The sequence below is a fragment of the Sciurus carolinensis genome, chromosome 10, assembly GCF_902686445.1.
Source record: "Sciurus carolinensis chromosome 10, mSciCar1.2, whole genome shotgun sequence".
NCBI classification, from domain to species: domain Eukaryota; kingdom Metazoa; phylum Chordata; class Mammalia; order Rodentia; family Sciuridae; genus Sciurus; species Sciurus carolinensis.
In genome coordinates, this window is record NC_062222.1 from 32,417,207 (window position 1) to 32,444,978 (window position 27,772).

Genomic DNA, 27,772 nt, shown 5'->3' on the forward strand with positions numbered 1-27,772 from the left:
TTGTAGCAAATTAACACTCTCACTAGTAATCTGTAGTGAAAATTAACCAAATCTATATCTATAAAATATAAATTTGTTTTATTAATTGCAATTTTATTATAAAATCAAATAGAGACCAGATATGAATTTATTCCAAAGATAAAGGTTTAGATTTGTCAAAGAACCTGTTTTTTAAAAATTAATTTTCATTCTTGGATGATATGGAGATTTTTTTTTTTAATTTTTAATTCATATTCAGTGATGAGGATCCATCCCAAGGCCTCACACGTGCTCAGCAAAGGTTCTACTGAGCCACATCCCAAGCTCTGGAGATATTGTGCAACAGCATATAAGTTCACATTTAGTAGAAAACAGATTTTCTAAGAAAAATGAATCTCACATTTCTGAGATACAAGAGTACTTCTGTTACATAAGAGCATTTTGGCATTTATCGCTTTAACTATTCACATGTTGAATAACCCAGAAGAAACTTGATAAGAAGTAATTTATTATTCTTCTGAGGTGCAAGTTTGAGAACGGTTGATGTTAAATAAGGAGAACTGGGTCAGCCAGTGGGTTAAAGTTAAGTAGTCAGTGTTCATTTCTTAACACAGCTTTGTTGCTACTTTATTGAGAACTAAAAGGCTAATTAGGACATGTGAGTAACATTAAACTTTTCTTGCTTAAACCTTTGTGGAATTATATTTTATATGATGTGTTTTTTCGCTTTTCATATACTCTGATCTTTAAGGCATACATTATTTTACTAAATATATGAGACCTACAAACAGTTATATACCATATTGCAGCAAACGTCCTTATGACTAGCTCCCAGTCTGAAGAAAAAAACCTTCCTGGAACCTGGAGTGAGCCAAGTGGTAGAATTTGTGATTAGCATACCTGAAACCCCAGGTTCGATCTCCAGCATCAAAAGCCAAAACAAACAAAATAATTACTAAGGTTTGAAATCTTTTGAGCCTCCATTATTGTATGCCCTCTACATATTATTTCAAATATGATGTTATTGTTTCTATAACTTTCATTATATTTTTTTCCTACTCATGTGTTTAATAACAAGTATCTAGGTTTTTCTTGATTCAAGGACATTATCCATCTTCTTCTGTAACTTGGTTTCTCTTACTTAATAATTTATTTCTGAGATGCTTCAGCGTTTCTATTTGTAGTTCTAGATCATCAGTTTTCTGCTTTGTGTCTATGTGTGGTGGTTTTTTGGTGGGTGTTTTGGTATTATAAACAGTGTAGCATGACTATTCTTTTACATGGCTTCATGTGCACATTTCTAAGTTAATATAAAAATGATAAATCTGTTTATTTAAGTCTTCCACTGTATCTTCCAATAAAGTTAATGATTTTCTTTATGCATCCTACATTGGATTTTATTCTTAGGTACATTATTTCTATTATTTTTCTTTTTAGTGGTCACATTTAATATTTTAACCTGCATTTTTTATTTTAGCAAATAATTCTCCATAATTCTAGGTTGAAATTCATTTTCTCTCCTTATTTTGAAGATATTATTCTACTGTCTTCCAGATGAAACTTCTTGTTGCAATTCAAACCTCCACTGTCATTATAAATCATGTTTCTATTGGCCACTCCCATATTCATAGTTTTTGTTTGATGTGCTGCTTCAGAAGAAGGATTTGTGAAAGTCAAATTATTCAGTTACGTTTTACAAAATTTTAAATATGTATTTTCATCAATTCTAGAAAAGTTTCAGTCATATAGTTAAATGTTGCCTGTCTCCTAGTCTCTCAATTTTCTCCTAAACTGCTCTAATTAGTCATCTCATGTTATCTATCTTCTTGCTAGCTTCAATGAGTCTGAGTGATTCTCAATAAAATGTCTACTTTACCAATTCTCTTCTAAGGCAATGTAACCTAATTAATCTATCCATTGGGTTTTTTATTTTAACAGTTATATTTATCATTTTGGAAATTATTTTTCTTCCAAATGTATTGGAAAATTTTATGCTTTCTTATATCTTGCTTCTATTTTCAGTATCTACTTTTTAAGTACTTAAGATAATTATTTTATGTATGATATTTTGATTTTTTTCTTATCTGTTGATCTTTGCTTCTGTGTTTTCTTGTTTGTTTTTGTTTTTTATCTTTCTTACTTTCTTTTTTAAGATTTTGAGCTCATTTGGGTTCCTTTGAACTGTTGGAATCCCAGGGGTCCTGGGGTGAGATTACATTTTGTTTTAGAGAGAAGATATGTTAATTTTCTTTGACTTAGTGATTATGGTGTTCAATTCAAAATTACTTTCAATTAATTTCCAGGCTTGAGTTTTTCCAACATGTTAATTGAAACTGAAAACCTGGGGAGTTTGTGGCATATAGTTATGAATTCTTAGGAGTCCCCTGACTTTTTAGCCACCCAGAGCAAATCGAGTAAGGAAAGTTTCCCTATTCTTCCTTTGCTAGGAAGTCACCTTTTCACTTCTGTCTATATGTTTTCATGTTGGGGACTATCCAGAGTCTTTCTCATTCCCTTAATGAGCCATTAAATTCAAGGTTGCAGGGAACCTGACAAATATATTTTCCTAAAGCAGACGGTTTTCATTATTCCACCTTACATTTCTGTTCTGTCTATATTATCATTATTATTATTAGAGGGAGAATCCTGTGAATTCAACTCAGCATACACAGAATATATTACAGGAAAAAGAAAAGGCTTGAGACAGCTGGAGTGCTGGCAATTCTTATAGCCCAGTGTGCTATAAAAATACTGAAAAAATCCTAATGAAGTATTAGAAATTTTTTTGGACTCCTGTTTGGGAATATAAAAATACAAACATTTACAGATGCACCAAATTATCAATTACTTTTTATTCTAATATAAGCAGACTCTTTAAGCCCTGTACTAATAGATCAAACATTGTTCAATGTCGAAAAGAGTCTGCAATAACTAAAACTCTAAATTGAAAGTATTCTTTGAAATCATGTAGCCTTGGTCATAAAACACCAGTAATAAGAAAATAATAGCCAAAGCCAAAACCAATTTACCTTTTTAGGTACTTCTGACTATTTATGAAACACTGTTTTACTGCTTTATTTTTCTCCTTTTTAAACATGTTTTTATCTATAGCTTTATTTTTAAAGATCTCAGGAATGGCCATTGAATCTCCACTGAAACTTTTCTGTGGCACTGTGCTCCAGTGTTTTACAGCTAAGAACACTGACTCCTAAGCATGCTAAGTAAATTATCCAGGGTTATGTTGGATGTGTACAAGAGGCCAGTACTTTTTTTTAACCACAGCACATGTTTCCTTTATGGGTATCAAAATAATTTCATGCATACCTTATATATTTTATTATTTATTTGTTTAATTAAAAATCCTTTTTTTAATGCTAGGAATTGAATCCAGGGCCTTATGCATGTTAAACATGTGCTTTGCCACCCAACTTACACTCGATTCCTACCTTATATGTTTTATATGAGCTCTTCAAAATTCAGGAAAATTGTGATAGTTTTTCTCTATTAATAAGGATTTAATTATTAGAAACTAGGCAGACATCTAGACTCTATTAAAAAATGTGGTTATTTCTACCAGTAATGATATTAAGGCAATTAGGAAAATTTTGGTGTAGCTCTATATTCAGCATTTTTGCATGAAATCTTGCACTTCTCTATTCTATGTAATTTTTTTTGATGTCTCGAGGAAATACATGTCTGGTCATTTTGATTCAATTTGGCAGGTAAGTTGCAATGATAACTAGAGAGTTGAACAAAGCAGAAGTGAAATTGAGCCTTACTAATTTAGGGTAGGTAATATATTAAAAAGCCAATTGCTCCCTTTAAAAAATGTATTCATGTTTGACATTTACCTTTCTCATTGCTGACCCAGGTGTGAAGTGGCAGAAAATAAATTGGAACTTTGCTGTGACCCATGCTGAGAGGAAAGCAAAGATTTGATTTATAATCAAATCAGAATTATTATGAGTGTTCTGAAAACAGTTATGAAGAAAAAAATGTCTCTCTGAATGTGGGCTCTTTTTCAACTTTGTAATTTAAGTATGCCCCTTAAAATTTTTGCAGAATAACAATGACATTAACAAAGATTTATAGAATAAAAAGATGATTTAAGTTTAGTATCTGATCATTGCAGAAAGCAAACAAGGTCTGTATGAGTGTATTATTGTTGTGTTTATGAAAATTAAATCCTGTGCTATATTTGTCAAGAGATATCAAATTTGTAAGACTGTTTAAATATTCAATATGGACATTGGGATTAAATTGGCAGATTCCTACTAAGCCACACTTCATTTTGTGCTGGATGCAGAATTACAGATGAGAACATAACATGTTAGTGAAATTCAAGATTCCCAAAATGTCCTAGAAGTGTAACTAAATTCATATAAATACTTATCTTAATTTAACTTGTTAATTTAGAATTGTTCTCTTGTGACTGGTTCACAGAAAAGTCATAGTAAAGATGGAATGTAAAATTACAAATACCTGTACATAAAATTTATAACCAAATTATTTAACCTATTTGGAAGCATATGGTAGTGTGCAAGTGTGTGTGTACACATATACACACACAAGCACACACACACACACACACACACACACACACAAACTGGTCCATATATTAAGAGTATATATTAGAAACTTTATTTAAAGACTGGAGAGACTGCTTTTTCCCACTGATCATTTAGAATATCTATCACTACTCTGGAATTCATTTTTCTCATCTTTTGAAATATGTTTCCCAGATTTTCTTGTGTGATATTTTCTAGCTACTTCCAGACTGTCTGGGTTCAAATTCTTGTTCCACTATCAGTAGAAGTGCTCACTTGGGAAACTTAACTGAACTTCTCTGTATTTTGGTTCTTGGAAGGATTAAATTACTTGATACATTCAAGTTCTTAGAAAATTCATGAAACATAAATTTTTATTTAAGTGTTGATATTACTTCACAGAATCATGGCCATGTGAAGATCAGACTCACTGTATTACTTTCAAAGCATTTGATATTACATTCAATTAAAATGTAGTTTTTAATCATACAATGATACAACATTGATGCATAATACATCATATGAATTGAAGATAAATTTCATTTTATGAAAATACTGTATAATTTCACAAATAATGTAGCAAAGTCCTATCAAATTAGTGTATGATTGCATTTAGTCTGATGTTGCTTAATATTTTTTGAAAGCATGAGATATGTTGGGTAAAAGAAAGTACACATGTCTTAGTCAGCTTTTTCTGCACTGTGATGGAAAGACCTGACAAAAACAATTTTAGAGGACAAAGAGTCTATTTGGTGCTCATAGTTTTAGACGTCTCAGTCCATAGATAACAGGCTCCATTGCTCTGAGCCCAACATAAGGCAAAACATCATGGTGGAAGAGTACATTGGAGGAAAGCAGTTCAGAACATGACCATCAGGAAGCAGAGAGAGAGCTTTGCTCACCAGGGACAAAATATAAACCCCAAAGTCATGCCCTCATTGACCCACCTCCTCCAGCCACTACCTGCCTACAGTTACCACCCACTTATCCCTGTAAGTGAATGAATGCACTGATTAGGTTAAGGCTCTCATAACTCAATCATTTCACCTCTGAACTTTCTTGCATTGTCTCACACATTGAGCTTTTGGGAAGCAACTCATATCTAAACCATTAGCAACACATAAGTAGCATTCTCTCTTCTAAATTAATAACTGTGTTGTCTTGAACATTCACAAGATTAGTATTAATAAAACTCCATATTTGGCTAGTTACCTCACTGCTTTTTATAATATTGCCCCAGGGGAACTATTTTCACAGGAATAGGCTAGAATTTCATTCACATATTGGTCCAAAGGTATTCCTTAGTTTTAACTAACTTTGGTGTCAAATTTTACTTTGTATTGTTTCAATTCAAAAGATCCATACATTTGTTCTTTAAAAATATTGAAATTAGAGCACATTCTTTGAGAAATTCTTTTACCAACTGGTTCTCCAGGGCTGTTCGTTCTTACAACAGGATCTACTAGAGAGCTGGCAAATACCTAGCAGCTCTATAAGATGCAGGAAACCAAAACAAGTGGTTCAGATTTCAGTACAGACTTCTCCTGCTTCATGCCTTCACCAGTTGCATTTAATTTAGACACCTTAAAATTGCCAGTTCTACAATTTACCCTGTGATTTATATACAAAATTACATGTGTTCTCCAGAACAAGACATTCATTCATTTAGGTATCTTTGAAATGATGGCTCTAACTGAATTCATATGTGCCTGTTTTCAGTGATCACAGCTGAAATAACTTCTGGTGTATGCCTAAGATTTATATTATTAATATTTCCTCCTTGCAATTAGCTAGCATCTACTCATTTTTAAGTTCTCTAGCTTTGTCTTTCATAATGATTATTGTAATACTAATTTCCACTGAGCTTTCATGCTCTCTTTCCTGAATGCCTCCTTTTCAGCCATTTGTGTGTTGTTCATTTCTTTTCACCCCTCTGAATAGCTTTGCTCCATCTTTAATAATGGAGAATTGTTGCCTCCCTAATTATTTTTCCTTTGCCTTGTAGCACGTGTGGTGGCACACTGAAAATAGGGTATGAACGATTAAAGAGGTATATTGATAATGACTAAATATTGATGTTGTATAACCTGCATTATATTCTCTCTTATTTTTCATTTTCTAAGGACTACACAGTAAAATAAAGTAGTGAGTTGAAACAATTATTCATATAATATGTGATCCTTTAAAATAACCAAACTATTATGGGAAGGTAAGAATTATGAGCTGCATAAAGGAGTTTAATTACACATATTGATCAAATGTATCAGATAATTATTCAAATTCTCACTCAGTTTTCATTACATCAATACCACATTAATGGTATACTTTACAATTTATTTCTTTAAGGAATGTAGTAGAAATGCAAAAATAAGGAGAAGTGATTTCTCAAAGTAGAAAGAACCAAAAGTTCATTGAATAAAACTCTTATAAAAATAATGAACTTTCTACCTAGAAAGATCCAAGAAAATCCACCAAAAAACTTCATATGACTCAAAGCTCAAAAAAGTGCAAAGCTCAAAAATTTCAAAAACTGATAAGAGGACTTTATAAGATCCTAGGTGTAAAGTTAACATTCTAAAGCCCATTGTTTTCCTAGGTACTAGCAATATCTAAAATTGAAATGTTGAAGAAAAAAATATTTGACAACAATGCAATAAAGATATAATATATCAAGGTGTAAGCCTATTTAATAGGGAAGGTATGAATAAAAAGTGTAAAACTTTACTGAAAATCATAAAACAGTTCTGAGTCAACAGAGACTGCCTGTAAAGTTTAATGCATACGTTGCTGTCTACCTATTAATTTATATATCAATCCAATCTTAATCAAAGTTGAGAACAACAACAAAAAATGTAGAACAACCATGTATGAAAACTTTGCCAAAGAACACTGAAGGCAACTATTATTTCCAACAAAAAAGTAATAGTAGAAATTAAAACAGTTTTTGCCTTCTTCAGAAATAGACCTGTGAATAAACTGATAATAGCATATGATAAAGGTGGTCTTTCAAACCAACGAAAATCAATACAATTAAACTAAAAGTATTCAGATATTGAATATGTGGGGACAAATAAATTTAGATTTCTATATTCCATAAAATGCAAATGATAAGCATAATTAATTTTTAAAGGATACAGATAATATCAAGCAATGTTTTGAAAACCTTAGGATGGAACATCTTTAATATACAAGACACAAAATCTTAAGAATCACCAAAATAAGAAGAAGTTGGTTACAAGTGTCATCATAAACAAAGTAAAAAGCAAGAGAAAAAAAGGGGGAAAAAAAAGGCTTTCTATATGAAGAATATTAAAGTGTGTTAAAGAAGAAGATTTGAGCCGAGTGCCATGGTGCACACCTGTAATCCCAGCAACTCCAGAGGCTGAAGGAGGAGGATCTCAACATTCAAAACTAGAAAAGGCTTTTTAATTTCTGCTTTGGAAGTCATGTTAAGGAAGTCTGGTCCTAGGCCGACATGATGAAGGTGTGGATCTACTTTTTCTTGTATTAGGTGCAGAGTCTGGTCTTTGCCACACACACTTCAGATAGAGCACAATCTCCAGAATATATAAAGAACTCAAAAAACTGTACACCAAAAATACAAATAATCCAATCAACAAATGGGCTAAGAAAAAGAGCAGATACTTCACAGAAGAAGATCTACAAGCAATCAACAGATATATGAAAAAATGTTCAACATCTCTAGTAATAAGAGAAATGCAAATCAAAACCACCCTAAGATTCCATCTCACCCCAATTAGAATGGCGATTATCAAGAATACAAGCAACAACAGGTGTTGGCGAAGATGTGGGGAAAAAGGTACACTCATACATTGCTGGTGGGGTGCAAATTAGTGCAGCCACTCTGGAAAGCAGTGTGGAGATTCCTTAGAAAACTTGGAATGGAACCACCATTTGACTCAGCTATCCCACTCCTTGGTCTATACCCCAAGACTTAAAATCAGCATACTACAGTGACGCAGCTACATCAATGTTTATAGCAGCTTAATTTACAATATCTAGATTGTGGAACCAACCAAGATGCTCTTCAATTGATGAATGCGTAAAGAAACAGTGGTATATATACACAATAGAATATTATTCAGTCATAAAGAAGACTAAAATTATGGCATTTGCAGGTAAATGGATGGAGTTGGAGAATATCAAGCTAAGTGAGTTAGTCCAATCCCAGAAAACCAAAGGCCAAATGTTTTCCCTGATAAGTTGATGATGATATATATTGGGGGTAGAAGGGTAGGGGGTGAGAGAAGAATGGAGGAACTTTAGATTACATAGAGGGAAATTAGGGGTGGGAATGTGTGGGGGGAAGGAAAAAGAATGAGAGAAACATCATTACCCTATGTACATGTGTGATTAAGCAAATGGTGTGACTCTACTTCATGTACAATCAGAGAAATAATAGTTGTACCCCCATTTGTGTACAGTGAATCAAAAAAAATAAAAAATAAAAGCAGTGGCATTTTAATGATTAAAAACAAATTCAATGTCAGTCTCAGCAATTTAGCAAGACCCTAAGCAAATTAGTGAAACCCAATCTCAAAATTAAAAAAAAAAAAAGCTGCAGGGCGGGGACAGGGAGAGGGTGCTGGTGAAATGACTCAGTGGATAAGTACCCCTGGATTCAATCCCTGGTGCCAAAAAAATAGGAATCAATTCTCACTAGAATTATAGGGATCTAAGTAGACAAGTCAAGAGATTGTTAACAAAGGTCACCTCTGAAAATATTAGTCAGCAAAAGGAAATTATAGCCTTTTAGTTAATATGCCTGTTTAATTATGTATAATAGTTTATTCTTGTTATTTTGGGGTTGTAAAATTTAACTTAATAAATTAAAATTTATTGTAATTTAATTAAAATAAATACAAGTGCCAAAACATAAATAAGTTACTGATCTTTTCTCACTCATTTCTTACCATTAGATTTAAATTTGCTTTCCTTTATTTTCATTTTCTTTTAGATTAATATGTAACAATTGTGCTTATTTAATGGGATACAGTGTGACATTTTAATGCATATCTACAGTGTGCACTGAGGGAATCAATGTGATTAACATTTCTGTCTCCTCATGTCTTTATGTTTGCAGCCTTTGAACTCCTTTCTGCTAGTTCTTTATAAAAGGCCATTGCCAGCTGTAGTCACCCCACTGTTCAGTAGTACCTAGAACACTAGTGTTGCTCCTGTTTGACTGCATTTTTGTTCTATTATCCAACCTTCCTCTTCTGCTTCTTTAACTGCATTTTCCTATCATCCGGCCTTTTTCTTTCCCCCCATTTTTTTTTTTTTTAAACAGGGATTTAAACACATTTCTTTTGTCACATTCCAAGAGGTCTGGAGATGGGCAGTTGTGTGTATTGGATCAGGGAATCAACACTGTGGTAGCCAGCAGCGTGCCTCCATCAAATGGGTATAAGATGCCCCCCATGTCCACCCTGCCTAGCTCCTAAAGTCAAGGACAGAAGTGGTCTTCCCCTTCCCAGCCTCTAGTAACCATCTCAACTTTGAGATTGACATTTTAACTTACACAAATGAGAGAGTGAAGGCATCAAAAAAAAAAAAAAAGTGTGTGTGTGTGTGTGCGGTGTGTATAAATAGTCTGAATATATAAGGACCCAAAACATCTACAACAAAAGATGAGTGGTCCAATTAGTAAATGGTCAAATGATCTGGATAGATATTTCTCCAAAGAAGCAAAGTTAATTGCTTCTTTTACTGAAGGAGGAATTATAAGGAAGAAAGCTGACCCTAAAGACACCAATAGAGCTGAGTGCCAGGTATTCAGACATCATTTTACCAGGATTCAATGCATCAAGCAGATGTGAGTTCATTGCACTGAAGTTAACTCCTCTAGTCCTTAGTAAGTCAGGCATGTACATCTATAAATCAGAGCACTTCTTAGCTCATCGACACGAATTCCCATTCTATGGTATTCAATCAATCCTTCCTTTTAAAAGTAACTTTATGTGGATTGACTTAAGTGCTATGACACACACATAGAAACCCTGTCACTTACCATCAAATGGGTGAGCAGGACAGTCCTATGAAAGCTTCAGAAATTCTATGATATTTAAAGCAAGCGGGCTATTAGATCTAATCTGAAAGCATTCAGACAATAAGGCAACAGAATTTAGTATTTTTTCCACATATCATTCTAAGGAAGTGTAAATATTATAAATATTTGAACATTTTCCATTAGTATTGATCAGTTTTGTGCATTATAATTATAATCGGATATGATATTAGACATTTTAAGGTATCAAGACTAAGAGTTGCTGAAAATATGGAGAAGCAGAGTAAAATAAATTTAGTTTTGACAGGAGGAAAGGAGAAGAAATATAAGAGGAAGAAAGAGGAAAAGCAAGAAAGACTAACAAATCATGCAGGGAGATTGTCCAAATTATGCCATATGTGTGTATGACTAGATCCCAACAAATTCCACTCTTATGAATAACTATAATGCACCAATTAAAATCAATAAATAAATTGAAGAAACCCTAATGGAGTTGAAGATGGGGATCAGGGGAAGAGAGGGGCAGGGAAAGGGCAAGAACTGGGGATTGAAATGGAGAAAAAGAAAGCAGAGAATGGTTGAATTCTATCCCTGAAAATTTATTATATCTCATGCACACATTTTACATGAGAAAGTATGTGATGAATAATAAATATGCCACTACCTGACATTTTTAGACTTTCACTCTTTGATGTTCAGCCATTCAAGCCCAAGTTTGAACTCCATGGGACTATTGAGGGCACTGAGACCTTTGAAATCTGCAACTTGCCAGAAGCACACAGCTGGTGTGTGTCATAGCCAGGATCAGGCGCCAAACCTGCAGATATTCAGTCAACCTGGTCCTCTGTCCATTCAAGTTGCCCCAGGGCATGGTGCCCAGAACTTATAGGGAGCAAGAGGGGAGCAAGGGTTTGCAGAGGGTAAAACTGTATGTGTGTATGACAAGGAAATGCATGTCCAGCTGATGAAGAATGGAACTATCTTTTGTGAAGTAGCATCTTAAATAAATGGAGGTAATTCTCTTTTTTACGTGTCCAGAACCCATCATTAAAATTCATATGAGAGTTATTGCCTATTATGACTGGTTCTACTATTGCCTGCTACCTCAGATGATGAATGAAGTCAAAATAAATGCTATAGATTTTTTTAAAGCAGCACATAATGTGGGCAACAGCAATAAACTTCTGACATTTCACCTCACTCAGCATACAAAACAGGAAGGATAAATATTTGTTACAGAGAAAGAAAAATGCATTATTACAACTTCATAGTCTTCTATGACTGAGTGATGATGTTGTATCACATATAATATTTCTATGAAAAATGGAATCAAAATGTATGCAAAGGAGAAGTAATTTTTCACCATAAAGATGTGTGGCATGGCTATAGGGAAAACCATCAGAAAGGCAATTTATAGAAAATGTCATTGCAGTGTGTGTTTATTATTCCTCACATTTTCTTTGAATCATTTAGTGTATCATTCAATAGCTTTGTATTGAGTGTCTGGTAGGAACACTGCTGATCTCTGGGGAAGAGGAGTGAACACAGCAAAGTCTAAGCTTTTAAGGACATAAGAGTTTTCTAAGACATGCTAAACTGCAGGTCCTAAGTGAGAAATCCTTCCAGTCCATGGAGAGGAAGACAGTGCACCCCTATAGGTACATGACCTTTGAAAACGTTCATAGATGAACTCCAGTTCATCTTAAGGACAGAATATTGTATTTACCTACATTTTCAAGAATAATAGAATTATGATTCCATTTTGAACATTCTCCCAAATTTTTACATGGATACCTAATGTTATATGTGCCACATTTACAGCAATTGTAATTTTTAAAGGAATAAATGTTGCTTATGATAAACTTTAAGACTTGACCATTTTCCCTGAATGATATAAATAAAAGACTTGATTTGATTGTTAGAATTTTTGAGGATATTTCATGTATATAATGTGTACTGAACATGGGTCCGAGACAAAGTTTATAACTTTCCATTTAGGTTTCCAGTTTCATTTTGCCCTGTTCTTTTTGGAGCTGATAACTTTATTACTTCTCATGGCACAAACTTCTCCACATACAAAATGTATTTTAAAATTTTAACATAAGAAAAAGTCATAGATATTCAGAAGACTTTTTTATGGTAATAACATTTATGGTTTTTCTTACTATGGGAACCGATTGACTAAATTTTAAGTAATCTTAATACTAATGATTTTGCAAAATGATGACACAGGGAAACATTGTTATGACATGATTTCAGAAATAGCCAAGTATCAACAGAAGTGAAATTTCATCTTAAGGTGCTGTTTTAGGCTTATTTTAATCCACTGGTTCTGATCTTGTATTCATTTAACAAATATTTAATTATAACACATGTGAAAATTTCTGATTTGGATATTGAAAAGAATAGAAAAATCATTATGATTAGATTTATTGTCAGTACCACATTTATGTAAACATTTGTGCTTTTTGTACATTATGTTTTGTACATTTATGTTTTCATTACATCATTTAGCTTAAACATTAAAGCATTCTTGTAAGGAGACAGAATAGAAGTTAATATCCCCATTCATTAGATTAGGAAATGGAGACTTGTAGCCACTGGCTCTTCTACCAGATGGCCAGCAAGGAATAGAGCTGGGCTTCCAACTCTGGCATTCTATTCAGTTCTCACTCTGACCCTTGCCCTCAAGGAGGTCACAAGTCACCACTACCAGCACCCACATGTGTGTGCACACACTGTAATTCAGGACGTGGGTGAGGTTAGGCAGAGTGCCAGTGCATAATCATAATAGGTAAGAACATGTTCAGTTGATAGTGAACAGAGCACCCTTCATGGAAGAGTTGGTATTTTATTAAGTGACATTTATCACATGCCTGCTGTGTGCCAAGTACTTGATAGATGTTTATAGATAAATGACATTCATTCTCTACTTTTGAGAAAATGAAGCTCAGAGTGTAAGGGGAAAACTAGACAATTGGAACACAGGCTAATATGCAGAGATACAGATTGGTTTTAGCATCATGTATAGGAGTGACATGTAACGGACCACACAGAGCTGCTGACACCTGTGCTCTGTGTTACTCTCTGTTATCTCTGTGTTATTCTTTAAGCAAAGGGAAGACATTGATGGATTAAAGTGAGAGGGTGATATCTGCTATGATAGGAGAGAGATTTATTATAAAAGGAACTATTTGAGAGGTTATTGTAGCAATTCAGTTAATAAATGTTTAAGGACCATATTAAGGCAGTGTCAGCAGAGCTGAAAGGCACAGATTGGAGAGGTCAGATGGGCATTTGGTGACAATTCCTATGCCCAAGATAAAGGGAAGAAATCACAAGTGATTCTTGGCATGTTTTGCCCTAAAAAGATGGGTTTGATTTCAACGTGTGAATGCTTGTCCTGTGGAAGAGGTGAATTTTAGGCTAAAATAAAATACAAGCAAAATTCCGGTGCACAGTTAATAGAGTTAATCTGGGCATTGGTTAGACTCTAGGATTTAAGGTGGGAAGTTGGGATTCACCTGGGTTTACCAGCTGCCAGCACTGTTTATAACTTACTCTTACTGTAATGCTTTCCTGTCCTACCTTGAGGTAGGTGGGTGATCTAACTGTCTAACCAAGCCAACTAGAGAACAGCAAAGACTCAAACCCAGTTCCTTCTCATGTTTAACCTCTACAACTCTTACACCTGGGGCAGAACCCATAAAGATCTTTGAATACAGAACTTCTCTATGGTATTTAACTTTTGAGATTGGAGTTATGCATTTTTAAATTTTGTAAAAAGGAGGTGATTTGCCTTTTTCTTTTTATTTTTTATTCTAGAAAGGCCACATTTTGAGGTCTTGTTGAAAGAATTAAAGATTTTAATTAGAAATTATGCTAGCAAGGAAATGAATGACGAATAACTAGAAAACGCATTATTAAGTGGAATATATTTACAGTATATGTTTTCTCAGTAAATCAAGGCATATAAATAAATACATGATTGGGGTGATAATGATGTTTGTGAAACATCTGCATAAAAATTGAATTGACTTTATTAATAAAGTAAGATTACTAAGAGAGTCATGAGAAAGATGAAGTAAGAGTTGGAGAATGTCTTCCATGTGGTGTGTTTTCCAAAGGCAAATATAACAAGAGTATAAAGTGAAGGAAGGAGAGAGAAGAGGTAGGGCATGGTTTATCCAGAACCAAGGATTAAGAAAAGGTGGAGAGGGACTAGGGTTGTAGGTCAGTGGTAGAGCACTTGCCTAGCACATGTGAGGCACTGGGTTCGATCCTCAGCACCACATAAAGTTAAACAAGTAAAGATATTGTGTCCGTGTACAACTAAAAAATGTTTTTTGTTTTTTTTTAATAAAAGAAGGCTAAGATATAATAAATGTTTAAAAGCACTGTTGTGCAAACTTCATGTGAGTAGGGACCTCACTGTGATGTATAATGCTTTCCCCATTCCTAGAACGAAGCATAGTAGGTTCTTTAAAATACTTGCCCAATATGGAGTCAATGAAGTTAAATAAAATGTAGATGAGATAGATGGTGCAAATGGACAAGGAACAGCAATAAATTCATTATTCTGAAATATTGAATAGAAATGATTGCAATCATTATAATTACAATGCCATGAGCAGAAACAGAAACATCAGCACAAAGATGTTGTTTGTTAGGATAAAATTGTCCAGGTTTTCTTTTCTTGTTTTTATGGAATTATATGGAATCATAAGTTTTCCAGTGGGATACTGGAGGACTGAAAGATGGCAGCTCAGCTGTCAACTCCAAGAAAAAATGCACTGTATTTGTCCTGTTATGACATTTTTCTAAAACTAACACTATGCTTGTCACATAGAATATTTACAGTACATGTTTTCCTGGTAAATAGATAGTTGCAAAAGACAACAGAGCTGATAATAAAGGTTTAAGAACTGTGCGTATAAAAGTTGAATTTGACTTTGTTGAAAGAGATCAAACCACTAAGAAATGGAGTGCAAAAATAGAAAACAATAGCAAGATAAATCCTCAGAGAATATATTTTAAATTAGAGATGTAGGAAGAGCATAAGGCTGTGAAAGGTAATCAGAAGTAGAGAAAAAATAACCAAGATGGCATGATTTTACTTGGGAGCAATGTGGAAAAGGAATTAGAAGAAAACAAGGTTTTTAGTGGTGAGAAGAAGAACATATAGAGATAAATTTCAGACTAATAAATTCAGAGAAGTCGAGAAAGGTAGATTGGAGAAAGAGATTATTGTGTTTAATCACTAGGAGATCATTACTAATAAGAAATTCCACTGTAAAATCAGGTCAAAGAGTACAGGTGTTGATGTCAGAAGTTAAGCAATGAATTGAGGAAAGCACTTTGCTGTAGTGTTCATATTTTGAGGTCAGTATTCCTCCGTGATGTAGCTTTTTCCAGACTCCACAAACTGCAAAGGGGCTAATGCCATTTCTGCTTATGAAGCAGCCTGTGTTATTTCATTGAAATGAATGACGATTTACAACAGTAAAATATGTAAAACAAAAATAAATCATGGCCAGCTTTTCTCCCTTTTACTAAATCACCATGTAGAGTTCTCCAGACTGTATCTTGTATGGTACATTAGCAGCACCAGTGAGCAGAAGGACTCAAGAGCAAAAGATGGTGTGGATGCACCATCAGCGTTGTTATTGGCTTATATCATCCGGGCTTGTAATAAAAAGTGAAGTAATCAGCAACTTACACCCGAGAGATTATCATTTCTGCTGTTTGACCTGAAGTGTCTTTTAGAAGGTCTCGCCTTTGCTGAGTTTCTTAAAGTTGATATTAAATATTTAATTCAAGTAGAACTCAGTGAGAACATCTTTCACTACTCTTTTGTGATCAGGTTAGAGTCTCAAATCATAAATGCAATTCTAATATTAATCAGCCCAACCACTCAGAAACATGATAGTGTTTGATAGTATAATTGTATGGGTCAGGAAGCTAAGAGTGAAACTGTGAGGTTTTCTGCTCCTTCTTCTTCCTCCAGAAATGACTATGTATAGGATTCTGGTATTGTTTAACTCATTTTGGAAACTTATCTTTGCAATTATTTTCAGAGTTTATAATACTTTATTTTGTGTATTCTCAATGATAGTCAACCTTCCTTCTGTAGAGGATGGATCTAGGTTAGGGAAATTGCTTGATATTTTGAAGGTATTAGTGGGGAATAAGTTAGAGATGGAAATGAAAGGAGTAATTCCCTTTCTAATCAAGTAATTTCAAAGTACCACAAGTAATTTTGTTGGGCAGTGTATTTATAAACTAATTTATCCACAATATATTGTGAGGGAAGATTAGTATTTGAATGCACGCAGTTTTGGACATTTGGGCATGGAGTGTTAGAAGCATAGAACTAATTTTTTCACCTTCAGATTGTGATAGCAAACTGGATAAGCAAAGTACCTTAGGTCAGTTGAACACTGTGACTGATGACTCCTTGTAAGTCTCAATGACATTCTTAGAGTCAGTGACAGTGATTGACCTAAGGTAAAGAGAGGGAAACAAACAATATTGGTAAAATGGTTAATTGTGTGTGTAGTAAGAAGATATTAAAAGAGAAATATCCAGAAATAGAAGATATAGGCAAAAAGACAATTGAGTATATGCCTTGAAGAGATCAAGGATAAGGTGAGAAGGTTGAGGAAGATCAAAGATTGTCAGGAGAGAAACCCTATTGTGTAAAATAATGTTCATTGGAGAATGAGCTGAATAGCCTGGAAAAAAAAAGGAATTTCTGAGTTGGATAAATTATAATTTCTTATGAAGTTTGGTACAGGTTTGCTTGTTGTTGGGCTAAAGCCAGTGTTTCCAGATGGTTGCAATAACTAAGAGGTCCCTTGACAATCCACTGCAGACCCTAAAACAAATGGAAAATGAAAGGTATAACTCCTTATTAAGGTTGTCTGTGTATTCAAACAGTGGCATTCTTTATCAAGCATTCTGCTGTGGCTGCTGTTTCCATCACAGAAGCTGTTTCATTTAAGATGAGAAGAGGTTTAGTTAATAAATCATATTGCATGATATTCCTCTGGTATATGGATGACATGCCAGTGCTTTGAAGGAAATGAAATAAAAGAGACCCAGGGAGACTTTTATAGCAAATCTCCCTTTTCATATGTCATATTTTATCACTTTAAGATTTAAGATTTAACAAAAATGTGAACAAATTTAGATTTCAGATATATATGTCCTTGTATATATATTCATGTATAAAATAAAAATATCACTGCAGAGTTTACCCAGAAGGGTTATAAAAATGAGAGATCTTTTTCATGTATGTGACAAATGAACATAGTCATCAAGTACATTAAAGGTTATTTTCAACTTCTGTACCCAGAGAAGAACAAAAACATGGATATGAATAAAATAGAGCAATCTCATCTTGGCGTTATGTTAAGGTATGAAATAAATATAAAGAAATACATTCTGTTGCTTTCTGAGATATATTGGTCCACTTCTGCAAAAGACTCAGGATAAAAGAGAGATTTCAATCAATGTATTACATAGATGTAACTTAGAAATCCCAGAAAGATATAAGTGAAATTGAATGTGGTGGTGCACACCTGTAATCCCAGCTATTCTGAAGGTTAAGGCAGAAGAATTGGAAGTTCTAGGTCAGCCTGGGCAATTTAGAGAAATCCTGTGACAAAAGAAAATAAGAAGGGTGGGGGCGGGTGTAACTCTGGTAGAGCTTGCATAGCATGATCAAGATTCAATCCCTAGCACCCTACCCCCAACCCACACAAACACAAAAAGTGAAACGAATATCAGAGAATATTTAAAGGAAAATGGACATCTTTTGCGGGGGAGGGTCACCCAAAGAAACAACTAATTTAACCAGGCACAATGTAATCCCAGTGACTCTAGAGGTTGAGATAGGAGGATCTCCAGTTCAAGGCCAGCCTTAGCAACATAGTGAGACTCTGTTCCAAAGTAAAAATAAAATAAAATAAAAGGGCCTGGTGATGAAGCTCAGTGTCAAAACACCCTTGGATTCAATCCCTAGTACCAAAAAAAAAAAAAATGAATAAAAAACCTAAAGAAATAATTTATCTTGCTTTCTTTTCAATTCATATCATATAATAGTTACTAAAAATTATTTACTGCTAATTATTGATTGTTTGGAATTGCTTATTAGAATCTACAAATATTTTTAGCAATGTTCTCATTTAAAAATCTATTTCTTCTATAGACTATTTTTGCAAAGAAAATAAAGTAAAATAAAACAGAACTGGCTTTCCTTTAAAGGGGGTTAATTAATTTAAAAATATGCTTGGCATTATGTTCTGGGATGTTAGACTTTATTACTAGATGACTGATTTTCATTCCTAGTCTTGAAAAGACACCTGAGATTGAAAAATACCAACTTTTTATTCATTAGAAACCATCTGAAGGACCTGCACTAATGGCCTTAGGACTGTGCTATGAATGTTTTTTATAAAGCATTGCAGATATCAGTTTTGGACAAAGTAACTCTTAATTCTCAGAGAGAGATATGCAAATTTATCCCTCAAAAGATCTTTCTGATTATTTGTGGAGAACTGAATTGACTTATGATCATAAGTATAGGACAGAAAACAGTTAGGTCTATATTCCACTAACTGAGGTTAAGAAAAAAGAAATAGTGTTAATTAAGAGTGTGGATTCTGAATCCAGACTGCTTAGACGTAATTGCTGTATCTGTCCCTTACTAGCTGTGTGATTTGGATGCATCACTTTATCTCTCTGCGTGTCAATTTTAACCACCAGTAATTTGGGAATAAAAATAGCTTCCACCTCAAAGATTATCAAGAAAAAGAAATGAGTTAATATGTTATAGAACCTGCCAGGAACATGGCAAAGAATGTGTCTGTTAGAGAACCAGAATTGTCAGAGAGGGTAGAACTGTAAGTGGATCCCACCTGAGTATATTCAGGTATTACAGTGAGCATGACTTGGTGATGGACTGACTTTGGGGGAGAAAAAGAGAAAGAGTAATGTCATGTACTATCCAGTGGAATAGAAATATTGGAAGAGGAGAAATAGTGGTAGAAGGAACTTTCAAATACAGTATTATCATTTTGCTAAAAATCATGTCTCTTATCTAAAAAATTTTTGTTGATAATCCTTGTCTCATATGTATTGGAACCTGTGGGGTAAATTCAGTTCCCGGGAAAGATTAAGATTAGGAGTTCTGAACTGTATTTACTTGATACTTGACTGATGGTCACTAGTGAGTGAGAAATGCCTTTCAGGTGATACACCTCTGCATGACACTCTGCCATCCACCTTCTCTTAGGGAGGTGTGGTCAGCATTAGAACTCTATAGAAGCACACTTACCCTCTAATATAAAATCATCATAAATACAATGAGGACTTTTAAAGGAAACAGATTTCATAAGGAATGTGCTGTTGTGAATGTGTGTAAATCTTAGGTAACTACAGTTTATTCTTATATTTAATGGGTTTTACTTGCACATTTTTATGTGTCTGTCCTAAAATATGTTCATATTTTGTAGCTTGTTAAACGATAACGTATTTCGTGGTAGTCAGAATTATTGTGTTTTATGCTTCATAATTCTTTGAATTCCTCAAATAGAGTGCTAATAAATGTTTGTAAATTTTCATGGATCGTGAATATGAACTGTGTATTTCTTTTAATCTGTTAATGATTTTGTAGTTTATATATTGGATTTTCTTTGTTTCAATATGGTAATTGCAATGTCTTATCCTTTCTGTTCTTCTAGTCTGCTCCCAGTTTTCAAGAGGCGTCTATGCGATTTTTGGGTTTTACGACAAGAAGTCTGTCAACACTATCACATCGTTTTGTGGAACGCTCCATGTCTCCTTCATCACTCCCAGCTTCCCAACAGATGGCACACATCCATTTGTCATTCAGATGAGACCTGACCTCAAAGGAGCACTCCTAAGCTTGATTGAATACTATCAATGGGACAAGTTTGCATACCTTTATGATAGTGACAGGGGTAAGTGACAATCTCTCTCTCTTTGTGATGGGTCACATTCAACATTTGCCCTTGACACTTAGATGTGATGTTGTAGAATTATAAAAGTGTCTTAAAGCCCAAGAACCACTTGGCTAATTTTTGTATGAAATGAACAATGCAATTTGAAATCCGGGAAACATATTTAGAGTAAAGCAACAAAATAAGTGACCCCAGAATTTACAGAGATGAACTATATCAACCCAAGTCCCAAAGGTTCAGTTGTAACATAAAAAGCAATTTCTGGCACCAGCTGCGAAGACTCTATGAGACTATGTTACCAGTTCAAGGAGAATTAAGTGGCGTAAGTGAAATTTATGTAAATAGGTGAATAAGAACTTTTGTATTTTTTAGGGATTATTATATGCAAATTTTATCCCTCAGGTAGTATTATTACTTTCCTTGCATTCAAGTAAGATCCCTAAATCTCAGAGAAGTTATGAGGTTGCTTATCATCAACCTTTGTGTGTGGTATAGCTCCAAAACAGGTCTCTTTGTTCAGACCCAAATTTTTTTTTTTACAAAACTCCACGTGAATGTTTATATTGAGATGTTTTTGATTAGCATGCCAGTCTTAACTCATAATTCTGAAGTTTCTCTGGGGAAGTTTTCACTTATGTTTCCCATATCGCTTGTCGTGAAGTTTAATATTAGCCCTCCTGCTTGACTTGCATGTAATAGAAGCCCAGATGTTCTTAACCATTCCTGTGGTTCATGACAAGGCATTAGTGGGTCTGTGTAATCCACAATATTTTGCATGAGTGTTCATATATGTGTCTTTCTAGAGAGAACACCACACGCAAAGGCAAAATGTTTAAGACCCTTCATTATTAGAATAGTTAAGTAGCTCACCACACCTCCTTCAGCAGCTTGTTTCCTGGAATATTTAAAGGTTCAAATGAAAACCAGAAGCCTATTTCAACCAAGATAGGGCACCTTGTTACCCACAAGGGCAGACAAGAAGAGAGCCAGCCATCCGTCAATTCTCCATTGATCAGTTTGTAGTCATTCACGGCAGCAATCCTGAGTCAGAGTGCTCCCGCCAGGTGTCTGTTCTCTGCCCTGTCCTCCTAGTCCTGGGGATGACAACATTCAGTGGAAAAGCCAGTCAGCACTCTACAAGCTGAAAAAAAATTTTTTTTGCTATGTCAACAACTTTTCCCCAGCTTTGAGAAGGAAGTGCTTCATTCTTTCCACAGGGAATGAAAACCATTTAGAGTAAATACAGATTTCAATGAGCTGAATGATACTGAAACATACTTCTCATTAATGTGATGAAAGGGCATATAAAACAGAGCTTATTAAATTATATTTAGTTTTTCCTCTTTCTGCTAATTCCTTTATTGTATTTTTTTTTAAAAACTAGCCTGAAACCTGGGCATATTTTTAATGTCTTTTTATTTTTGAGTTCTGCTGATGTGGTTTCTGCTACTTATGTCAATTTAGCTCTAGACCCTTCCTTTCCATTGCCTTCCCCATAGGCCAAGACACCACCAAGTGTTCAGCATCTTGCCCCTCCAATTCCACCCTTGACTTTCTTAAGTACTTTTTCCACAAAACATCCAAAATTAAATGTTTATTTGACAACATCACTCCCTTGTTTTAAAACACTTCAATTGCTTTGCATTAGAAGGAGGAAGAAATCAAAATTCTTAATAAAAAAAAAAAATTCTTAGCATGGTTTTAAAACTTTAAAATACCTGGTCCATGCCCAGTTCTCCCATGTATTCTGCTGCCTGCCTTGCTCACTCACTAAAGCTAAATTCATTTGACCTTCCTTTACTTTCTCAGATGGGCCAAACTCTTTCACCTCAAATGTCCGCACATATCTCAAATTCTTATTCCTTCTTGATGTCTGGGTTTATATATCATTTCCTCTGAGATGCCTTTCAAGGCTGTTGTTCTCTCTCAAAGCAACGTCTTATTTTTCTTCTGAGGACTTGTCACAATTCATAATTAATAGTGGTGTTGATTCTGTCACTCAAGAACTACTTACTGAGCTTTTGCTATGTCCCAGGGACTGATTTAGTCACATGGGCTAAGCACTGTTTTTCACTTAAGATCTGACTATAAACTGCAGGAGGGCAATGCCCAGACATGCCCAGAGCCCTGGGTATATACTTTATAACTGGACACCCAACTGGTAGTGCTAGAAGCAGAGTTGATATTCAGTGAGCAGTGGTCATAAATGGAAGAATTAAATAACTATGTATTTTTGATTCGAGATGATATTAGAAGCTGAATCTTGCTCACTAAATCAAACACTCAGAACATGAGCTCTTTTTTACTATTTGGTGAGGTTGAAGATAGCATTTTTAGTTTGGGAACATACTTTATCATCACCCTACTATTATTCCTACTGGATAAAACTGGTATTTTGGAGGATATTCAAATAGACAACAGTTGACAAAAGCAGAAAAGGAGAAATTTAACATTTGAAGGAAGATAGACAAGCATTGGGAAATTAGCAGGTGAAGATGGATGAACTTATGTATTTGCAAAGAGAATCTGGGACATTTTAAATGATTTTTATGAATGCTTTAGAAATATTAAATGGAATTGGAGTGGTGAGATAATCTTCAATTATTAAATTATACAAATTGATTTGAGTCAAGTGCATCTGTTGAGGGAAGAACATTAGAGGGATAATATTAAGTAATTATATATTAAAGCCAAAATGACCTATGGATACATTTTCAAGGTATTATCAAGTAGCTGCTGATGTTTTAATGTGAAGAGTATTACACTGGTCTTTTATCTGAAATTATTTTCAGAGATAAATGTATAAGACTCTCAAACTACTGGCAGAAGACTTGACCTTTGTGTAATGTTTTACTTGACTTATGGAAATGGGATTATTGATACATGATTTTTCTTATTAATGACTTGATTTTTATGACTTTGACATAATATTATATCTAAAGCATGATTCCTGCATTCATCATGTGAGCTGCTTTCTTTCCTCTAGTCCTTAATCCTTCTCTGATGCTCCAGGGAGTTTTTTGCTTCCCTGTTCCATGAATTGGAGATGCACCTATGTTCCCATTGTCCACATTAGCCATGCTTTTAAAAATAGATTTCTCGGTTCCATCTCTCCACTGAGATCTCTACGTACAGCAATTTCCAACTATATAATCTGTCCTTGGTGCAGTACCCTCTCTACCTCCTTGATTAGATTATTTTGTTCAGTGTTCTAATAATCTTTTCCGAATGGGTAGGTCAAGTCAATGTGCTGTTGAATTATAGTGTCTAATAAATTAATGTTCTTTTGAACAATACGGGGGCCAAGCATGAAAATGGCCCCCAAAATTCTGCTCAGATTATCAAATAGATGAAAGAGACTTTAAATTGTTTTATGCTATTTCATCCTTGTGTCCGACTATCCATCCAAATGCTGAGCAACAGGTCGAGAGATTAGATCCCAAATGCAAAGAAAGAAAGACATGAGTGCCTCTTGTTCTTTGCATAGAAACATCTTCATCTAATCTAAATTCACTGGTGACAGGATTGCTGAAACTAGAAACTTGATGCCGGGTGAACTTTTAGGATCCCTGCTGTCTTTTCTTTATCCAGGTCATGTAGCAACAGCCTGGCACTCTGAGGATTCTGGCCCCTTCCTAAAAATTGGATGCTATTAATCCATAGAGAGTGGGCAGATAGAGTTCCAGTACATTTTTAACTATAGATAATAGGTTACCTCTGTTAATGCATTAAATATTGTAGTTTTAATCTTTGGATATACATGCAGTATATTTAAATCAGGCCTTAATCAAAATGTGGTTTTTATTTATTCATTCAATGTTGACAAGGTAAGGTAATACATCTCCATAGACAACACATAAAAACAAAACTAATGCTTGATATCTTTATGTCTGTTTTAATTTGGAGCAAATATTAGTTGCCCCCTGAAGGGAAAGCTCTTTGATTCCAGTTCTAAGACAACATCATGCATAGAGCTAAAGTGCTTTCAAAATAAAAATTTTTTTTTTCTGATGTGCCTGAGAAAGCTGATGAGGGAAATATATGTTAATCTAATCTGGCCTAGGCATGCTGCCATGATTTAGTGATCATAAATATTAATTACTTTGCTGAAAGACTGAATAAGGACAGTGAATTTTAAATGGAACAAAAAAATATTTTTAAGAACAAAGACATGGTCTGAATGAAATATACCTGTTGGCAGGAATCATTTTAAATTTCATCCTTTAATGTGTAAACAAAGATATGTAGACTTCACTTGCTGTTAGTTTAACAGTTTTTCTATAACTCAGTGTTTTTAACACTAGGTATAGATGAAATTGTCATTTTGAATTTTAGGGAGATGGTCAACTTATGACTAGGTTATACAGCTGGAGTACATTAGTAACAATAATTACATAAAGAATTATTGCAATTTAGAATGATTTTTAGTCTATCCATTCTTTACTTTAGCCAAGTGTCTGAGAATTCAATATGGCTGAGAATTTAATTTTGGACTCATAATATTCTTGAACTGTTTTAGAACATAGTATATTTTAAATGTATTTATTAAGAGAATAATTAATTCCCCAGATTAGATGAATGACTGTGTATCTCAAAAGTTTTCTTTGTTCAAAGTCATTCAGAAATAATAAATCAGAAATTTAAATATGCTGATACAGTAGCATGGATATAGAGTTGACTGATTACTACTTTCTAATGGCTTTAAGTAAACCAGGATTTATGTAGAACTTCCATTGTGCATAAAAGTTCATATTCTGAATTAAGAAATGTATGTATAAAGATATTTTGTCCTAGTTTTTGTAAGTGGGAAAGAGGCACATCTCAAGTAATACTTTCTCTCCTAATTAAAAAAAGGTAACCAGAAACCAAGAGCAGGAATTTGTGTTGTTTCAAGAGTTTAATTTTATCTGAAGAATTATGCATGTTTGGGTATATTTACATTTTAAAATCATCTATCAGCTATAAAGAAATCAGATTTAAAACAAAACTGTGAAGAATAGGGAGATTAAGTAGAGAGAATTTACTCTGTTACTATTACTGCAGAGAAAATGGGTTACTATACAAAGAAGAATGTCTTTTAGAATTGTACTCAGATCATGCCACGAGTTGTGAATGACTTCTCTCTGTTCTTAGGAGGTGATTTAATGTTATTCAGTGCCTTCTCACTAAACCAAATCTATCAAATCTAATATAGTACTGCTTGAACAGTTTAGTTCCTTAATAAATAGATGAGATTTTGGTTGGGTCCCACAGGTTTCAAAATATTAATCTTGTAGTTTTAATAATAGAGAATCTACACTGACTGCAAGTTACTGTTGACACATAAGATGAATGAGTTTGAAAAATTAGACTTTTTTTAAAAAAATGCATTCTTTTCGATTTTATATATCATCTGTAAATTCTTTGACAGGATGAATGGCCAATACATTTTAGGTTGAAAATTATCACTTGATGAAACCACTCACAAATTTATAAGTGGATTTATATTTAAATTTTCTCATAATATCTGTCAAGAAATGGGACAGAATATCAAGTGCATCACTGCTGGAAATTTTTAGTATGTGGGGAACTTCATAATTCAATGAAAACAAAATGAAATAACTTATTGCATAAAGGAAGGTCACTGAAATTGCTATGTGATTTTTTTTTTTTTTTTGTACCAGAGATTGAACCCAGGGGTGCTTAACCACAGAGCCACATCCCCCTTTTTTATGGTTTCTTAGAGACAGGGTTTCTATGAGTTTCTTGTGACTTCGCTAAGTTGCTGAGACTGGCTTTGAACTCTCAATCTTCCTGCCTCAGCCTCCCAAGTCACTGGGATTACAGACGAGTGCCACCTCGCCCAGCTTGAAATTGCTATATGATAAAATGTGAATTGTATATAGATCACCACTACTAGATTTAATGCTTTTAAGAAGGTAACAAGGAAGAATTGTACAATGATTAGATGTGGAAAGTAGGGCTTAGAGAATGGAGGAGGTTTAGAAACTCAGGGTTTTTTCCTCTTGAAGAGAACGTTGGATCAATTTAACAGCTGTTTTCAAGCACACTAATAGTTTTTGAATTGATATGATGACCAGCTGTGCATGTTCTTTCTCCACTGATGATGGAAAACAGGGAAGGAACTTACATTTTAGCTTGAAAGAAGTTAATTTATGTAGAGCAGGCAGAAATGATAGGCACTCTGGTATGTATTCTAAAGTTCTATCAGTGAAAGTTCTTAAAAATGGCATGTGGTCTCTTTAAGTAACCTCTCAAGAAATTAATATTTATTTCTTTTATTACAAGATTATCTGCAAGAAAATGATTTTTGCCATTTTAGCAAAAGCAAAATAAAATAAAACTTTAAGTTTAGCATTTGATTCAATTGTCCATTTTGAAATAAAATTAAATTATTTTTAATGTTCATTAAGAAGTATTTTAAATTATGAAGTAGAATAATAGAAAGACCCCCCATGCCTTCTTAAGTCAGTTTATTAATGATCAAAATATCAGCAATTTTGTTTTATGTATCATATCCTTCTGCTTTCTGCAGTGATTTAGAAACAAATACCACACCTAGTGTGGTTGTGCAGAGATTCAGGAGGTTTGAGGGTGGAGCATTGTTTCAGGCCAGCCTCAGCAATTAGCAATTTACCAGAATCCCCAAAATAAAAATTAAAAGGACCATGGATGTAGTTGAATGGTAAGCCATCCCTGAGTTCAGTCCTCAGGATCATAAATAAATAAATAAATAAATAAATAAATAAAAAGAAAGAAAAGAAAGAAAAAAAGGATGAAAGAAATGTCAGCCATCATATTCTTTCATCTGTAATATTTTGGTATCTATTTGGAAAAGAATTCTCTTAAACTACAATATCACTATCATACTTGAAAAAAAATCATTTGTTCATGTCATCATTTTAACTGTTTGTTCAACAAGATAAAAATGAGTTTCGTATATCATGCTTGTCAGAGTTTTATAAAGTCATGTAGAGTTATCCATAGTCTTGATTTTGATGATTGCTGTACTCTGGTGTTAACAAGATACTCTTTGACATGTATTTCCTATCAATTGGTGATAGAAACTTGATGAGCTTCAGGTTTACATTTTGAGCATGAATGTATGACAGGTCAGGTTGACTATAACCATTTGGAGACACATATCCTCTGTCGTCTTTCTTTTTGTGTTGTGACTAGCTGCCTGGATTCATTCATTCAGTAGGTGTTCCAAAATGGTAATAATTCTAAAT

General features: G+C 34.0%; 1 protein-coding gene across 7 annotated transcripts in view; it reads left to right on the plus strand.

Annotated features, from left to right (window-relative positions):
• Nucleotides 1-27,772, plus strand: part of Gria2 (glutamate ionotropic receptor AMPA type subunit 2) — a 134,493-nt gene that overhangs the window by 50,535 nt on the left and 56,186 nt on the right. For all 7 annotated transcript variants that reach the window (XR_007110508.1, XM_047566548.1, XM_047566543.1 and 4 more), the window contains exon 3: nucleotides 20,301-20,540. Coding sequence is in view for 6 of the 7 variants with exons in the window: in XM_047566548.1 (XP_047422504.1) it covers nucleotides 20,301-20,540 (240 nt within the window). In the remaining variant the exon portion in view is untranslated. The remainder of the gene's footprint in view (nucleotides 1-20,300; nucleotides 20,541-27,772) is intronic.